General features: G+C 42.5%; 2 protein-coding genes across 3 annotated transcripts; one reads left to right on the forward strand and one right to left on the reverse strand.

Moving 5' to 3' along the window:
* Positions 1-80: 80 nt before the first annotated feature.
* Positions 81-2,243, reverse strand: rpl7a (ribosomal protein L7a; the record flags this gene model as incomplete). Its single annotated transcript, XM_079235246.1, has 7 exons — positions 81-219; positions 331-400; positions 627-757; positions 1,030-1,109; positions 1,399-1,539; positions 1,776-1,925; positions 2,108-2,243. The coding sequence occupies 7 exons, from the start codon at positions 2,241-2,243 to the stop codon at positions 115-117; spliced, it is 813 nt and encodes a 270-aa protein (XP_079091372.1). The 3' UTR covers positions 81-114.
* A 2,557-nt stretch (positions 2,244-4,800) lies between these two features.
* Positions 4,801-16,819, forward strand: usp20 (ubiquitin specific peptidase 20). Of its 2 annotated transcripts, none has more exons than XM_079235045.1 (24): positions 4,801-5,234; positions 5,492-5,545; positions 5,868-5,930; positions 6,022-6,168; positions 6,264-6,366; positions 6,503-6,572; positions 6,695-6,808; positions 6,940-7,039; positions 8,715-9,222; positions 9,322-9,471; positions 9,759-9,871; positions 10,243-10,415; positions 12,038-12,132; positions 12,248-12,281; positions 12,404-12,449; positions 12,547-12,727; positions 12,847-12,973; positions 13,534-13,703; positions 14,582-14,663; positions 15,231-15,339; positions 15,433-15,535; positions 15,616-15,684; positions 15,775-15,943; positions 16,601-16,819. In XM_079235045.1, the coding sequence occupies exons 1-23, from the start codon at positions 5,157-5,159 to the stop codon at positions 15,930-15,932; spliced, it is 2,847 nt and encodes a 948-aa protein (XP_079091171.1). In that variant the 5' UTR covers positions 4,801-5,156; the 3' UTR covers positions 15,933-15,943; positions 16,601-16,819. The 2 variants fall into 2 exon arrangements, with proteins under 2 accessions (XP_079091171.1, XP_079091172.1); XM_079235046.1 differs by having other exon boundaries at positions 6,940-7,018.
* Positions 16,820-18,787: the final 1,968 nt, after the last annotated feature.

Genomic DNA, 18,787 nt, shown 5'->3' on the forward strand with positions numbered 1-18,787 from the left:
TACCATTCCATAAACCGATGGGGGAGAGAAAGACGCTCACAATACTATTTAGTTGTAGCGATACAAAAACACAACCAGTCTCTTTTAAGACATACATTTTTTATTCCAAACAGTTTAACCAAGCTTGGTGGCCAGTTCCTTGGCCTTTGCCTTCTCCAGCTTAGTGATGCGGGCTGTGGATTTGGGGCCCATGATACCACCTCCCCAGTGACGACGGATCTGGGGGGAAAAAAAAAACAATGTTTTAAATTGTGCACTTTGTTCTTTTATATGAACAGTCAATTGTACTAACATTAAGGCAATTTGTAGTAAACTCAAATGAAGGCTCACCTCCTCATATCTGTCATTGTAGTTGGTCTTGATGGCTTCCACAAGCTTGGCAAGAGCACCTTTATCCTCACTATGAGAGAAGAAAGCCAGTTATTACAGTGTTAGTAACGAGATTTCTTAATTCAATATACTGTCAACGTTTAACAGGATAGTGTAGATAAATGCATTTACTAAAGTCTAGCATGCACATCAGTGACAGACCTCAGCTAAATAATTATTGGCAAGTATTGAAGAGTCAAGAAACTGGCTAAATCTCTTATGTCACTTTAACAAAGCTCAGTTTATAAACTACTTACGGGTTTGTCTGTGTGAAGGCAACTGAAGTGCAGGTCTTTCTGTGCACCAGTCTGCCCAGTCTAGCCTTTCCCTTGATGATGCAGTATGGGACGCCCATCTTGCGGCACAAAGCTGGCAAGAAGACGACGAGCTAGAAAAGCAAAGGAACCACAGGAGAAATATTAATATTTAATGATCAAATGATTAACTTCCAGTAGTGAAAAAGAGAATCTGATCAAAAACTAATGTTCACAACAAAAGCAAAAGGTAAAATGTGTATTCATGTGGTCTCTGCTCAGGGTTAAAAAGCTCATAAGTGATCAACACAGAGGATTCAGTCGAAGAAATTCATACATCATTGCCAGAGACCACTTTCTATACAACAGGTCAAAAATGAACCAAAATAATACATTACAATCTTACCTCAATAGGATCCACATCATGGGCAATGATGACCAGCTGGGCTTTCTTGCTCTCCACCAGAGAGGTGACAGTGTTCACACCTGCAGAGAAATGGGAAAGGAAAATCATCGTCTACCCAGAAAAACCTTCCCTGGAAACATCGTATTGATATGTTGGCCAATGCTCAGGGTTAAAAAGCTTTAAACCATCACGGTGTGTTTCAGGTGAAGAAATTCTTACATCATTGCGATAAGGCCAAGTTAGAGATGGATCAGACTCATAAATCAACTTTAATAAATGATGATTAACATGGGATGTTCAACCCAGTCAGGTTTTTTAAGTCATCTACAACATGTTACCATCATCTCTAATGTTCTTTGTGTGACTCACCTGCACGGAGGACAGGAGGCCTCTTGGTCGGGGTGTCTCCCTTTCCAGCTGCCTTCTGCTCAGCGCGGGCCATCAGCCTCTGCTTCTTCTCCTGCCTCGTCTCTGGCCGGTACTTGTGGGCCAGCTTGAACAGCTGTGTGGCTGAGGAGAACAAACAGAATATTAATTAAAATACCCAACAGCAGCTACATGCAGCATGTCCACTACAGCACAACAAGTGGTCAATATATATTTATATTTAAAGAAATGCATCAGTGATCTTGGTGGGATGTCAGCACTGCTGCTCAGATAGCAAATATTATTCACATCATCTGCAAAGCCCTCGTGGTTCCAGTAAAGACCCAACAGCCTGGAATGCTACAGCTTTCCTCTCTTACCAGTCTGGCGGTCCAGAGCCTGGGTGAACTGGTTGATTGCAGGGGGAACCTTCAGACGCTTGTAGAGGATGGAGCGCTGCCTCTGCAGGCGGATGTAACGCGGCCATTTCACAAAGCGGGTCAAATCACGCTTGGGCTGAATATCCTGGCCTGTGGGGAAATACAATAAATTAGCATCTGAAACCAAACTTGGTGTTTTCATTTCCCCATCAGCGTGCATCAGCGATCTTGGTGATTAAAGTTTGTCATCAATGTTGTTAAGATAGCAAATATTCTTCATCATCATCTGCACCTTCACACGTTCTCCCAGAACTCCAGCAAATGAAACTTACCGATGCCGAAGTTCTTCGGCCTCTTCTCGAACAAGGGGTTGACAACCTTTTTGGCCTCATGTTTCCTGGCCACAGAAGGGGCCGGTGCCACCTTCTTCCCCTTAGCCTTCTTTCCCTTAGGCTGTGAACAAAACATGTTTCACATTATTTATATATATATATATATATATATATATATATATATACACACACACACACACATACATACATATATATATATATATACATATATACACATACATACTACTTCAACACAAGAGTTTGAAACCTAATCAATATGCATCTACAGCCACGACTCATTAAAGCATCACAATATGAAAATACAATTAAGTGTTGCCCAAGTAAGCTCCAGATTAGTTGTTTATCTAAAATGACCACAAATACTACTTTCACTGCTCAAATTCACCAGCATGCATGAGGTTTAGCATCCACTGGTTAGCAAACGAAACTATTAGAGCACCCAACACCATTTTTTTTCACAATAAATAGTTAAGCAGAGTTTGAAGCTAATAACAAGCAACTCTCCAAAGCAATACATTGCATCGAGCTAGACAACCCCGCATGTTGCGGTCTACACCGTTAGCATGCTATACAGACTCAAGACCATTAATACTAACGTCACCACTGAAGGACTATACTTTGAAGCTAGATATTAGTTGTTGTTAGACCCAAAACAAACAGGCTAGCTAACAAAGACACTTAGAACGTGAGCTAAATGTGATCTGTGGATGCCAGCAGTACGTTACTATTTTAGCAGGAACAAGCGATGCTCGGGCCTATCAACTCCTACATCGGGTTAAACACCCGGATACACACAAGTATCTCACTTTACAAGTCACGTTTTACTCCAATCTCAAATTAAATTACGAGGCATGTTCTTGCAAGTCACATTCGTGTTGAAAATGCAGAATAAAAGCGGAACTGTGGTCCTGAAATCAAGCGTGTGCACCGAGATTAGCTTCAGCTTCTGACGGGGAGTCACGGCGAAAACCCTACCGGCTAACCAACGGTCCACTTCGCCAAGTTTTACCCCCAAAAGATAAAACATCGACGCGAAATATCGGCATAATGTGTACCGACAGGCTTCACGTAAGTCATATGTACAGTTTCAAGTGTTTTAAAACGCATACATCAAAGGATGCAAATAGATTCAAAAGCTGTAAGAATTTCTGAGAAGAATCTGCCATGTACCCACCATGTTGGTTCAGGCTGAAAGGAAGTCCGAGGGATTCTGGGTAACCTAAATACCGCGAGGCTTCCGTCGTGGTCACGTGGTTTATGCACCGACCTGAAGTCAGATGTTACCTTTAGTCGCATTATACAGCATTGTAGTTATAAAATTCTGATTCTGACTCAGGATCAGTGTTGCAATATAATGTCTTTGAACGTCATACTCAATGGGACATTAGTCGTATCGACTCAGTGGTGGAAGTACATTTACGAAAGTATTTACAAAAGTACAACTACTCTATTCTAGACGGAATTAATGTACTTTTTACTTCGTAACAATTCATGACAGTCATATCTATTATTAAACATAGTTTAATAGTATGTACTTCACCATGTCATAAGTCCTGATGGTTAATCATCAATAATGACATCCCAATCCCATTTCAACCTTTTAGCAAAAAACAATGCGCATATGTTGGCATCGTTAATAAGCATAATTACATAGTTGTCTTTTGTAGGTTTAGTATCAATTTCAGTTGCCTGTAATTCTCCCATTTCTACGACTTCTTAAAAAAATGGCCCCAAAAAATATTATTATTATTCCCAGGAGTTTTATTGTCTTTAAAAGAGTAAATCCATTTTTGGACCTCTGCTAAAAAGATTTTCGCTAAAACTCTTTAGGACGCTGCTAGTATAGGCTGCTAACTTCCGGTAGCCATTGAGAGGCTCTATTTTTTATTTTTTTATTCGACAATTGCACATGGACAATATCGTAAATTGTCCTTAAAAATGTCAAAATACATTTAAATACAGTCAAACTAATAATCCAGGAAGGAAACTGCATTTATGTAATAAAAATAAATAAAAAAGGTCCACTAGAGTGAACGGAAATGACGTGACTCCCATGAAACAGCTCTGGTTTTGACTAGCTGCTAATCTTCTCCGATCGAAAACGGCAGAGATTCAAAGACCTTCGTCTCTAAATTTCGATATATCCTTTAAGCACTGCTACTCTAAGCAAATGTCCCCCACAAATCAAATCAGACAAGTGACAAATGAATTGTAAACGCACTGAGAATATTCAACTGTATTATTCGTTTTGTGCCACGCTCAACTGTTGGAAATCGGGGGCCAATTTAAACGACGTACACCACTACGTCACTTCCGTAAACAGGGATATTTACCATATATTTGAGTGGTTTCAACTCGTTAAATTACCCACATTAGGCACATGACAAAGATACAAACAATAATAACAACGAAAGCTGGGGTTTATTTATGTATTTAATCGCTGTCGGCTGCTTTTGTCAGGTCGACGTTTCCGCGTTTTCTCCTCCTCCTCCTCCAGCCCTGCGTCGTGCCGTGCCGGGCCGTGAATGTGAGGGCTGGCTGGGTGGAGGGGAGTTGTTTGGGGATGGTGGGCTCGGGTATCGCGTCTCTCGGCTCTGCTCCTCGACATCCTGTCCGCGTCCTGTCGCCTGCCCGCATCCATCTTAATAGGTTGTTTCCAAGAATAATGAGAAATAGCGATTGCCGTCGTGGCATTTGCTTATGTCGGTAAATAAGTGGGATTCATAACTGCTGTTGTCATCGCTGCAGTGAGGAAATTGTCTTTCTCTCTCTCTCTGAGCTTCCGTTGGTAAACAAGGCCTTTCAGTCGTTAGATTCCATGGGTAAATGTGGCGGGTCTATTGTGAAAAGATGATCTAAACTCTGACTCATGTGTGCGTTATCAGCCAGAGCCGAGGCGCAGATCGTGTGTCTGTGCTGAGATGTTAACGCTAGCTCTGGCTACAACAGCTTGGCATCTGTATCTCTACAGCTGTGTTATACTGCCATGTCAAATTAGCAGACGTCCCCCAGAGGAGAGTGAGTAGCTATGGCCGAACAAGACATTTGTCCTCATCTGGATTCCATAGGAGAGGTAACCAAGGAGGACCTCCTGCAGAAATCCAAGGTGGGTTTTCAGTCATTTACTGGAAGTGTCAAAGATGGCCATTCCAGGTCATTGGCTGTGTGTGCCATGGCCCTTCAGGTCCCTCCAGGTTGCTTAATAATGTCACAATTGTAATAATAACCACATGAGCTGGAATAAGCCGTCTTCGTAGGGTGTCTACAGTGAAAATCTCCCATGCATCATCTTTCACTCTTTCTGAGCCAACCAACGTGTTTGTGTCTTTTCTTCTGATCCTTTCTATTCAATTCATGCTGCAGGGAACTTGCCAGTCATGTGGAGCTGGGGCCCCAAACCTGTGGGCCTGTCTGCAGGTAGTGTCTTTTAAAACCCTTATAATTTAATCTTTGTCTTTACAAGGGTGATTGTATTAATGATGACCACGGCAAGTGCAACTACCTCTGTATTGCAGATAAGAAGGCGATGTGACTGCTTAATAATGAATGATGAATTACGTAAGCTCAGGAAGTCAAGCTAGTACACAACATGGAAGTTGCAGAATTGATACGCTGGCTTTTTATAGTCTTGCGTGAAATTCATTTATAGATTGAGCCAAATCAAATAGATAGATGGAATATCTTTGCATGCCAGAAGAGAGGATTCAGAAGCCCGTCTAACACTGTGTCTGCTCTGTAGAGCGACTGCCCATATGTTGGTTGTGGAGAGTCCTTCTCTGACCACAGCACGCTGCATGCGCAGGTAAAAACCCTCACACACAAAGCACACCTGTCCGTTTACCTCCTTGGTGTTCGGTGGACGAGAGAAAAGATTTCTGGTGTGTTCCCTTTAGGCGGAGAAGCACAACCTGACTGTGAACCTGACCACGTTCCGGATCTGGTGTTATGTGTGTGAGCGGGAGGTGTTTCTGGAGCACAGGCCCGCTCTGCTGCCGGTACCTGCTGCTGCTCCCCACCACCACTGCAAAGCCGCAGAGCAGGTACGACTTTGCCTCCCAATCGGACTCTGATTTAAATGAAGAAAATGTTCCTAACTCGCCTTCTTATTTATAGTATCTATTCATCTTTTTCCTAGGAAGCAGCTCCTCAGCCACTAGGTCACCCACTAAAAGCAGTACCAATCGCTGTGGCAGAAGAAGACTGTTCAGAGTCAGAGGAGGATGAGATTAAACCCAGAGGTACCGCAAGTCCACTGTCACATGTCCTCTCCGAAACAAAACAACACATGGATTTCTCAATTTTGTTTGCGGTGAAGTTTATTTTAAGAATCATGCTATTAGATCACAGTGTGGCTCTTGTTTCTCTCGTTTGTAGGCTTGACAGGAATGAAAAATATCGGAAACTCCTGCTACATGAATGCGGCTCTTCAAGCCCTGTCCAACTGGTGAGGTCACTTCCTCTCATTACATTTGGCCCATTAGCAAGGATGCGTTTCCTCTCCTATGTTTGTAAAGTTATTTAAACAGTTGTGTTGATATTATCCCCCCCCCTCTCTTTCCTCACCAGTCCTCCTCTCACTCAGTTCTTCCTGGACTGCAGTGGATTGGTCCGCACTGATAAGAAGCCTGCTCTCTGTAAGAGCTACCAGAAACTCATCTCAGAACTCTGGCATAAAAAACGGTAATAAACACGTAAACAAATCCGTAATATGACTTGAGACAAGTGACAGAATGCAGCAATACGAGACTTTTCTGTACTCGTGGATCATTTTCAGTATATAAAACTAACTCTCATGGCGGCTACCCTCCCAGGCCCAGCTATGTCGTGCCTACCAGTCTGTCTCATGGCATCAAACTAGTAAACCCCATGTTTCGTGGTTACGCTCAGCAGGTAGGGGCAAGCAGCCAGCAGGTAACTACACCTGGCATCACTCAACAGCTTGACTCGGTGTTGTTCTTTGTTTGTACACATTTGTCACACATTACCTAAAAATGACTTGTGTTTTTGCTGTCAACAATCTGTTATTGGTAACCGATAATAGTTTTTGGGGGGATTTTAGTATTTTTCTTACATTCTTAGGACCAGACAAAGTCATAGATGCTTTCATAACTCTCGATGTAGAAGACAATGGAGCGTAACTGGAGGAGAGTTCGTTTTGTCACCTCCACTTTGGAGGAAGAAACATGTTCGTGCCCCAGCGTCCCAACAAAATTGTAACAAAATGGTCCATGCTGAATTTTTATTGAAATAACTTTTTGTGACTCCTCCATCTGTGCTTTTTCAAATAATAGAATTAAGAAAATTGCAATCCCTTTCAAGTAAACTGGATCGCACCATCAGACAAAAACTAATAAAATGTGCAATCACTTTGTTAGAACGATGCAAATAAAGTTCTGTCTGTGCAAAAAATAACTAATATTTGGCACACAAAAAATTATCTTATTGGGGCTGCAATTAACCTGTTTTGCACTGAATATCTTTTCAAGATAATAACAATAACGTGCAACCTTTTCCAAACAAAACAGAATTAGTGCAGATATGTGAGCCATCATGTTTATCAGTATTAGTGGCTGCAGGGAGCTGCTTTCCTCTGCAAATCTTTTAAAAGGGGGTTGCAGGCACTCTCAATTCATGCTCAATGTTGAGTTTAGATCTGTATTCTGTTTTGAGAGACGCAACAACTTAATTACTAAGGATGGGTAAAATGCAGAGAATCATTTCCCCACTGTGGGATTAATAAAGGATTATTGAAAAAAAAGAAAACGTTGTGCCCCACAGTTTGAGAACCACTGGCTTAGCTTATCTTGGAAACGGGAGCTTTAGCTGTAGAAGATGGATCCTGTTCCCTTTGGACAGAGCCAGGCGAGCGTCCCACCTGTTTCCAGTCTTTATGCTAAACTAAGGTAACCGTCTCCTGGCTGTCGCCTTATATTTTGCACACTGACATGGGGACGGTATGGATCTTCTCCTCTAACTCTCGACAAGAAAGCAAACAAGTGTATTTTCCAAACTGTCAAGCTGTTCCTTTACTTTTTGAGGGACTACGTGATCCAATAGACATCCAGTACTTGGGCGAAGATGGAATATCTCAACATCCCATCAAACTGCATGCAGAAACGTACAAAACTACAAAAGCATCTGTGACCTTTGTCTGACTCTGTGGAAGAAAGAAAAAGTGAATAATGTCTTGAAATACACAAATTAAAACCCTGTGTGATTCTTTGTAGAACGTTAAATCTTCTATGTAATCCAGTTTAAAAATGATTTAATGATTTATTCAGCCTCAGTGCATGTGTTGATTGTGGGAAGTGTCTGATTTTGTTGGATGGGGACTGCTAATATAATAATACTAATAATAATATTGAGAATAATGAGTATTGCGTGTTTGTAGTGTGCATGGTAAGGTTGTCTTTGTACCACTTCTTACCAATATACACACTTTGCTTTTTTGTTGCAAACAAGACAAACAACATGACTCACACACTTCTCACACATAGCCCCCTTTTCTCTGTAAAACTCTGTGTATGTAACCACACTCATGCACCCTCCTTTTGAGTGAATGCGATGTGCTTTTTTCTCGCTGCAGGACACCCAGGAGTTCCTGCGCTGTCTGATGGACCAGCTGCACGAAGAGCTGAAGGAGCCTCTGACAGAATGCAGCATGAGCAGGGAGGGGAGCGACGTGGAGGAGATGAGAGACGGAGAACGCTCGCCGTCCGAGGACGAATTCCTGTCCTGCGACTCCGGCTCCAGCAGCGACCGCGGCGAGGGAGGAGTGGCGGGCGACGGCGAGCCGCTCCTGCAGGACGTGTGCGACGGGGTCCGGTCGGCGGCGGGAGGGACGGTGGACATCAGCGCCGCCGGCTTGATCTCGGAGAAGGAGAGGCTGAAGGAAAGGAGGGTGTCCGGCTCGCCGCTCCACGGAGGCTCGCAAGAGATGGACGAGGACGCTGACGTCGACACGGCGGCTGACGAGGCGGTTCCCGAGAGGGGAGAGGAAGAGGAGGTAACGCCGCCCACGAACCCCGAGGTCCAAAGCCAAGAGAACAACCAGCTATCTGACACGGGGCAGGAACCCAGCAGCAACACCTCAGGTAGAAAGTGGATTCTTCAATTTAACATCCCTGGCATGCGACTCGTTTGCATACTGTCAATGCTGCGCATCTAATGTGCTTTTTTACTTTTGCTCCTAGAGCCAGACAATGAAGCGTCAATGCACCAGTCCACTTCCACTCCCTGCAGTCCTGTGCGAACGCTTCAGGAGATGCATCCCAAACTGTCCTCCAGTCCACCTCGCTCCAGCCCGCTCCGCTGTGCAGGGCCTGCCTACTCCTACAAAAAAGGTAAGGAAACATCCCAGAGTTCACTTGGGGAGTCCGGTTCTTTAACACACGAGGAGCGACGAGCGACGCATTCGAGCCGCGTGAAGTAAGAAGTCAAATGCAGGGTGCCTTTTGATTTTGATGTGAATTTGATGAATCCTCTGTACAGCAGGCCTCTTCCTCATGTTGCAGTCCCTCAGGCTCTTCAGGGGGCTGCGTTAGGACGCCAGGTCTGCTTGTGGCGTTAATGAAGCAGACGGTGGTCGTCTATGCCTCTGACATCCTCCTCTCCGTCATGACTCTTTCAGCTCAGCTGCAGCTCGGTGCCCGCAAGAAGAAACAGCCTCACTACCGCAGCGTGATCTCGGACATCTTCGACGGCTCCATCCTCAGTCTGGTCCAGTGTTTAACCTGCGACAGGGTGAGCTGTGCTCTGCTTGAACACCAGGGGGCGCCACATGTTTAGTCAGAGAGGGAAGTTTAGCTGAAAGCTGAAAATTGTCACATTCTTTTGTCATTTTTGTATTTTTTTGTGATTAGAAACAAACAAACAAAAAAATGCAAATGTGAAAATCTTTATTGAAAAATTCACATTTTAAACATTAACTGATATTATTTGGTTTGGTGGTCTTATTTGGTTCACAAACGCCTTTCTTTAAAAAAAATATCCACCCCACTCTGATTGGTTTAGATAACGCTCTATTTACATTACATAAACATGTATTGTTTAAAGCTCTTCTCTTACTGATGGAGGCCTGCTGTGTAACCCACGCCTCTCTGAACGTGTGACAGGTCTCTACTACAGTGGAAACCTTCCAAGACTTGTCCCTCCCTATTCCTGGGAAAGAGGACTTGGCCAAGCTCCACTCGTCCATCCATCAGAACCTTCCCGTGAAGACGGGCCTGAGTCCCGACATCTACGGCTCGCAGGGCTGGATCACTTTCCTCGTGGACTCCATCCGCCGGTCAGTGGCAGTCGCGTCTAACCTTCGGAGGAAAAGGGAGGAGTCGGCATGTTTGAACGCACGATCGGGCGTCATATTTTTACTCTGTGTTTAGATGCGACTTGAGATTTGCTTGACAAGTTCTGACTTATTGAGGGAGTTCCTTACCGAGAGAGAAGGCAAGTGGAATCATGAGTTGTTTTCTTTTACAGAGTCACGCTCACTTGATTGCTTGTACATAAAAAAAAAAAAATTAAAAAAATGTAAATCAAACACCACGGGGCTTCCAAGAAAAGTGTCTGCTTCAGTGAAGTCTCTTCACAGTAAATGCCGCTCTACGTGGTTGTGGGGACCACAGTAAACAAATAATTAGCGTGCACACTCTTCAACACAAACGATGCAGGCGAGGGCGTACAGGTATCAGGAGGGATGCTGGAGGAGATTATGTAGACCGAGGAGAGCTCTGCAAGGCCGGATCCAGTGTTCCAGGACAAGATCTGAGTGCTGAGCCAACAGGAGTGATGCTGCAGAGGTGGTTTTTAGTAGTAGAACGTTCAAAGCAGTGTGTTTCCTGAGACTTCCTGTTAGCCGCTTCTACAATAGAGGTTTTCATGCAATTTTTTTCTCAAACATAAAAGTAGAAATCACTTCCTTTGCCAAGTGCATCTGCACATGCCTGGACTATGTTGCCTGTATTTATCATCTTACATATTGGGACAGAGATGCGGAGGCAGGCCTTGGCATGCGATTTGCTCATCTTCCAGCAGTTCCCAGATTTCAAAAGCATCATCATTAGATTACATGAGATTAGATATTCCTTTATTAGTCCCGCAGTGGGGGAATTTCATGACTGCAGCAGCAAACGGGGTAAAGTGCACGTAGTAAAAAAAAATCGTGACAGCGCTGGTGACGTCGTTTGGTGAATCTTGTGCTTTCTGAGGAAATATAGACGGAGCATCCTGGAGGTGAGCTGTGTTGTCAAGTTCCAATTTAACAATGACCAGCATGCTCATCCTGCTGCTTCTGTGGAAGACGACACAGAAACGATATCGCTCTGGGCCGCGTTTCTTTTGGGGTCACGTAATTGTTAAAAAGTTGCCGACCCACATGAAGGTCATTTTGTCAAGTATGAGCTCTGAGTTCTTACGGTCATGGGAAACCATGGAGAGAAAAGTCATGGAGTTTTAAAATGGTTATTTCCAGGCCTGGAAAAAGTCCTTGAAAAAAATAAAACCCCCAAAGTTTAGTAAAAGTCATGTAAATGTGTTATATTCATGTGTTCATGTCGTTCATTTACGCTGAGTTTGAAATAATTAATATGCTTTTAAAAGAAAGACTCAAAATATAAGCAGGCATACATACAGGCATCTATATAAATGTTTATTCTTTTAATCAAACTATTGTCTCATTCATTTGTGTCATTTAAGGTTTACTGTATGCTTTGTATTCTCATTGTTAGTTTAAATACTACATTTACTCACTTTTTACTGTTTACACCCAGATTTCACTAAATGTTTGTCATGGAAATTTGGTTTAAAGTCGTGTAAAAGTCACGTATGACCCGTGTGTGAGGTCACGGAGCAGAAGAGGCTCTGTGGCTGTAGCGTGACGTCTCTTTGTGCGTTGGTGTCGTCTCTGAACAGGTTCGTAGTCGCTTGCATCCCCACTTGGTTCTGGGGCCCCATGGTGACGCTGGAGGATTGCCTCGCCGCCTTCTTTGCTGCAGATGAACTCAAAGGTAAACAATGCTTCATTGCGCTCGCCTACTGTTCATTCTCTCGCTTTTAAATTGTCACGTCTAGATGAGAAAATGTATTTAAAAATGTACATTCGTATCCTTTTTTTTCCCGCAGGAGACAACATGTACAGCTGTGAGAGATGTAAAAAGTGAGTATGTTTAGTAAATCCAGGTGGAGACACGAATCACAACTGGGGAAACTAAAAAACACATCAATTTTAAGCACATTTTTCATTTAGTCTTTTTTTACTCAGTATTTTGTTTTCTACAGGTTGAGAAATGGTGTCAAATATTGCAAAGTACTTAGACTTCCGGAGGTACACATTTATTTTTTATCTGATTTCCTTCTTGCTGCAGATAACACGGTTTGTGTTGCTTGCGGTCGGCTTCATGAAGTTGTGTGTGTTTGTGTAGATTCTGTGCATTCACCTGAAGCGCTTCCGGCACGAGGTCATGTATTCCTTCAAGATCGGCAGTCACGTCTCGTTCCCGTTGGAGGGCCTCGACATGCGGCCGTTCCTGGCCAAAGACAGTCCGTCCCAAGTCACCACTTATGATCTGCTGTCCGTCATATGTCACCACGGCACGGCAGGAAGTACGAGACGACTTCACATCGGCAATTCAAATGTCATTCAAACGCGATGAACGCATTTCAGAGAAGCATCTTCCACTCTGCAGGGTAATCGCATTGCTTTGTTTTTCCCGGCGCTGCAGGCGGGCACTACATCGCGTACTGCCAGAATGTGATCAACGGCCAGTGGTATGAGTTTGATGACCAGTATGTGACGGAGGTCCATGAGACGGTGGTGCAGAATGCAGAGGCCTATGTGTTGTTCTACAGGTGAGCATGTGAAGGCCCTGCAACGTCCAACATATAAAGGGTCAATGGCGAATAAGGCTTCTAAAAATTGTATCTGACAGTGGTTTCTTAAATAGTAAAAGAATATTCAATTTCATCATGAAAATGGTTTGAACGTGTATAATATACTTAACACTGTTAAACATTTGAAAAATGTAATAAATAATCTTAAGCGTCAGATAACGATTCATATTGTGAAATTACTTTAACATCTGGTTGCGTCGCCTGAGTTTTGCAACTAATTTCAAATTAAATGGGCATATAGTAGGACGCTAGTATTAGCTTTTGTTCTTGCTAGCAACTTAATTTATATACTTTGTAAATACGAGTAATATATGTTGTTTGAATGAACTGAAAATATATTTAAACTGAATAGGATTTATGTAATTAAATCATATATGTCGTGAATTGATAACACATTTTCTAAAGGAAATAATGGATTCGGACACAAAAAGATGCATGTCATGTCATGTCATTGACCCTCATACCAAATCTCTTGATCCAAAATGCTGACGACTGTCGTTTGTCGTCTCCTCGCGCAGGAAAAGCAGCGAGGAGTCGGTGAGAGAGCGGCAGAAGGTCGTGGCTCTGGCCAACATGAAGGAGCCCAGCCTGCTGCAGTTCTACATCTCCAGAGAATGGCTGAACAAGTTCAACACCTTCGCCGAGCCGGGACCCATCAGCAACCACACGTTCCTCTGTCAGCACGGAGGTGTGCGCCAAAGTCCTACAGACCTCTTACCTACATTTCCCATAATGCAACTCGACAGCACTCAATAATTGTCGTTCTCAACAATGATTTAGTTTTTAATGAGGAGATGCTGTCGCGTTCCAGTGTTTTTGGAACTTGACTAAGATTAGGTACCTTGATTTTGGATTCTGCAGGTTATTTTATTTTGTATTTATTTGTTTATTTTGCAGTAAAACTGTTACGTGAGCCAGAGAGACACATTTTCATCTGCTGTTTCTGGACAGATATTTTGATGGCAGCCTAAAATGACATAATTTCCAATAACATAATGCAACTGAGATTCATCGACAGACAGACAGCAACGTATCGACAAAACAAATCAACATCGAAGCAAAAGAAAAGTGACCCTTCAGTATGAGCACATTCATAATGAGTCCTCTAATACAAATCACATGAACTCATAGTTGTTGATCAGTAGCTAATACTCAATGGTTTATGTTCCAGGCATTACATTTTAGCCTTTTCGAAACGGTTTCACGACAAATCAATACACACCAGTCACACACATTTCCCCAAAACCCCGCTGCTACTTTCACAGATTTATTTTACCAGCTGTTAAATTGTGAGGATTAGTTTTTTGGGGGCCTCTCGGGATATCTCGGCTCTTAAAACAAATAATTCTTGTCCAGATTTTTTATGACAGTTGGCTCGTCTACTTGTCTCATTTGTAAAAACACATGTCTTTAATGGTTCTGTGCGTTCCAGGCCAGGGATGAGGGCGGGGACTTTGTGTAGGAGGAGGAAAAAGGTCCATTAGTCATTCTTACTGGTCTCCAGTACAGACCTGAAAAGGTCAAATAACGTGTCCTTTAACTTCAGTCCATGTTATCTCTGTCCAGGGATCCCACCTAATAAATACCACTACATCGATGACCTGGTGGTGATTGTTCCCCAGAACGTGTGGGAGTACCTTTACAACAGGTAAATATGCAACATGTTACCGCTTCATACCATATTCACATATATACAGACTCATTGATGATGTCGCGTATTTCAGCGCAATGTTTTGGTTTTAACATTTATTTTTAAGCGGCTTTTTTCTGGAAAAAAAAACAATAACTCAAGAATCTCCTTTACCTGCAACACCAAACATCATACAGAGGAAGTTAGCCACTAGCGAGAGCGCCTTACAGCTGAAGAGACGAATATTTTCCTTTTTGGAGTTATCGAAAATATCAAAGTAAATAAATACTTCCAACACTTTCAAGTTTAAACTGTCAAATCCGGTTTCTCTGTTTGTTTTTTTTCCTCCTGAAAGTAAACATGCAGGAGTTTAGTCGATGATCTATTTTCATTTAATGAACGTGATATTTGTTTGATCACGGCTGAAGACAATGGCGTTATAGAAGAAAAATGTATCTGAATAGATCAGCATGATGGCAGAGAAAAGAAAGGCCACAACTGAGTGATTTTCTTTTGGATGCATTTGTGTCAATCAGTCCAGTGCCTTCCTAATAAATGTGTTTTTAAAAACGCCTCTGTCCTCAGTTTTGGAGGCGGCCCAGCCGTGAACCACCTGTATATGTGCGCCATCTGCCAGGTGGAGATTGAAGCTCTGGCTAAACGCAGGAAAACAGAAATAGACACCTTCATCCGGGTAAAGCCTGCGTTCTGCTGCGTCCACCGGGGCGTAAACACGTCTGCGTGCTTTGTGCCGGATGTTGAATGAGCCGGTTTCTCTCGTCCGCAGCTGAACAAAGAGTTCCAGGCCGAAGAGGCGCCGACGGTGATCCTGTGCATCAGCATGCAGTGGTTCAGAGAGTGGGAGGGTTTCGTGAAGGGCAAAGACAATGGTGAGACCCTGCAGGAAGACGAGCACAGCGGTGCATTCAACTTAACTTTACATAAATATCTCTTACATTTGTTTCCTCAGAGCCACCTGGTCCCATCGACAACAGTAAGATCGGCGTGATGAAAGGAGGGCACGTGCAACTAAAGCAAGGTGAACCTCGGCACTGGTTGTAAAGTGGAAGTAAAAATACAAAAAAAACAGCAGTCAATAAACCCTTTTTTTCTGCGTTTCTCGCCTCAGGTGCCGACTACGGTCAGATCTCGGAGGAGACGTGGCAGTACCTGTTGGGTATTTACGGCGGCGGCCCGGAGATCGCCGTGAGGCAGACCGTGGCTCCGGCCGACCGGGACAGCCTTCACGGAGAGAGGAAGATCGAGGCCGAAACCAGAGCACTTTGAGAAGAAGAGAGGTGGGAATGTCTACTTTTAAAACACCACAACCCCTCAAAAGACCTCACATTCCCACGCACAGACTTCCATACCATCATTTAACCCTCGAACACTAACGTTTAAAATAGTAAATACAACAATACAAGGCAAGTTGAAGTACTCTTTTTTTTATTTTACCCTGTAGAGCTTCTCATAAAAACAGGCATCATGGAGGGACCCTAAAAAAAAAAGGCTCAAAATCGGGTGAAAAATTAGGGAATCGGCAATAAAACATGATTAAAAATATAAATAATGGAGCTATGAGCTTGTTATTTGGTCCACATGTTCCTGGGACATGTAAGTCTTGTCCTGTGAAGGAAAAATCTCCTTCAATGTTAAAACACATCCGAAATGTTTTCACCCTTTATCACTAACGAAGGGTAAAAATGGGTTAAATACACTTTTGGGTAATGTTTACTCTTTACTGGAAGCCGTGGTCGTGGAGAGGGTCCGCCCACTTTTCTTACGTCAACCACATAAGCTCAGAAATTCCTTCTGGTCAGCAGAGAGGAAGATACCATGTGGCCAAGAATAATAGCGGCAGTAGCTTCAGCCAGTAAACGGCTGTAAATCTGATCCAGGCCGTTTGAGCTGACGGGCCCATGATTTGTTCTCAACATGTTTTTTTTCCTTTCCAGGTCTTGTGATTCCCCCTTTCCTCTCCGGCCCTCGCGGGAAGCTGAGGAATTTGCACCTCGGTGAAGAAGCCTCGCCGTGAGCACTTTGTAAATGTAGCAACGCACTATTCTGAAGCCGCGTCGCGAGAGCGTGAACCGGTACTTAAATATCACGTCGTTTATTTATTGAATAACTCTGATCCTTAACGTTAAGGTGTAAAAAATAAAATAAAAGGTTGTGTCACATCTCTGGAGCCGTTCTTGGTAGCGATGGTTGTCTCAGTGGCTGCTGGAGGAGGACAAAGCCACTGGGATGTTTGGTTTACAGCCGTTCTTCTCCACTGGAAGCGACAACCAAACCTTCCTGTTGTTTGTCTGTTTACATGTCACATAGCAACACGTTCATCGAGGGAGAGATCCTACTCTTGCACCTTAAATACACAGTATAACCCAGCCCTCTTTTGTTTGGTTAAGCCGGGGAAATTATCAGATTAATGCACTTTAGGAAAATACCACAGCTGGTTTGTGACTAACTAACTAACTAACTAACTAACTAACTCACTCCTTTCACCGACAGGACGAGGTGTCAAACGCACAATAACGTCTTTTCTGGGTTCAAGGAAATATTGAGTTCCTCCTGTCCAGCACTATCCATACGGGCGTTAATGTAGGTGTGTGTGTGTGTATGTATGTATGTATGTATGTATATATATATATATATATATATATATATATATATATATATATATTATATCTATTATTTTTTTATTTTAAATATATAAATAAATATATATATGTATTTTATGCGTCTTTACTCTGTATAAAATGACAGACATAAATATATATGTGTGTGTATATATATAATATAAATAATATATTATATGTGTGTGTCTGTCATTTTAAACAGAGTAAAGACGCAGCAAGTTTCTGAAAAGACAAACTAATGTAATCTATGGAAAGAGTGCAGGAGTTAAAGGGTAACTTGGTGTTTTTCAATCCCAAATTGACTAATAGGACAATCATGTCTGGAGCTGGTCCAGTGTTGAGTGAGTGCTGCAGACGGCTGTAATGAAATCCGATCGGCCGTCACCGTCACTGACGTCCTCTAAAGGGCACGAGATTTTGGACACAAATACAAACAGAGCGGAAGAAGCAAAAGGTTTAAATAAAACGTTTTATTTCTCTGTAGGGTCCTTTTCCATAATGTTTTCAGACCCTTATTAAACCAATACTCCATTCTTGAACATCTGCATACCTTTGTCAAAAGGGTAATCTCGTGCAACACAATATTAGAACTGTCTTTCCTAATAATATAATTTAATTGTTCAGAAACGTAACTGTGAATGACCTGACTTCAGTTCTTTAGAAGAGATGAATCTAAAAACACCATGACTGCAGTACCTGTTCAAACAAAGAGAGGGCAGTATTCTCACCATGAAATAATCACAAATTATTAGCACAACATGCACAAATCCAGACAACAGTATAGGCCATTTATGATTACTATTTTATTGATTTATTTCTTTCATAATATCTTCATTGTGCGTGTGAAGCTGTGCCCTGTGGTAGAGATGTCACACAATGAGCTTTTTGCTTGTACACATATATGTGCATATGCCAATGGACTTCTTCACTGATTGAGACGCCATAGTTCGTTCACTCAAATGAGATTCTGCTGTACATTTGGAACAACTCCTCCCTCACATTAAGGGATGAATCATAACAGTCCCTTCGTGTCAAAAAGAGATTAGATGCAGATCTTGTTTTTGTTTTGGATCTGCGATCAGACGGATAAACAAAAGTCTGGTGCAATTAAACAAAACCGCTCTAACGGCTCCAAATATTAAAGTCTGGCTGCTATTTGAAGCATCAATAATACACTTAAACTTAAACTGTATATGCAGATGATCAGAGCATTTTATCTAATAATTGTACCTTTGCAGCAGTCAATGAAGGGTAAAAAAAAAAAGCAGAGCTAAATAAACCACATCCTCTTCTATCTCATTGAAGATAAAACACATGCTTTTTTTTTACTGAAATGTTCTGCAATATCTTTCAACACGATATTAGCAATTAAAGCGCAGCATTGTGGTAAGAGTGAGCAACACAACACAAGATAACTAGAATGTCAAGTGTGACTTTCCTGTTATATTAATAATAAATACCAATTTCATTTATATTAGTTCTATCCGAATAGCAAGTTTATGT

This window comes from Taurulus bubalis (genome assembly GCF_910589615.1).
Source record: "Taurulus bubalis genome assembly, chromosome: 19".
Lineage (NCBI taxonomy): Eukaryota > Metazoa > Chordata > Actinopteri > Perciformes > Cottidae > Taurulus > Taurulus bubalis.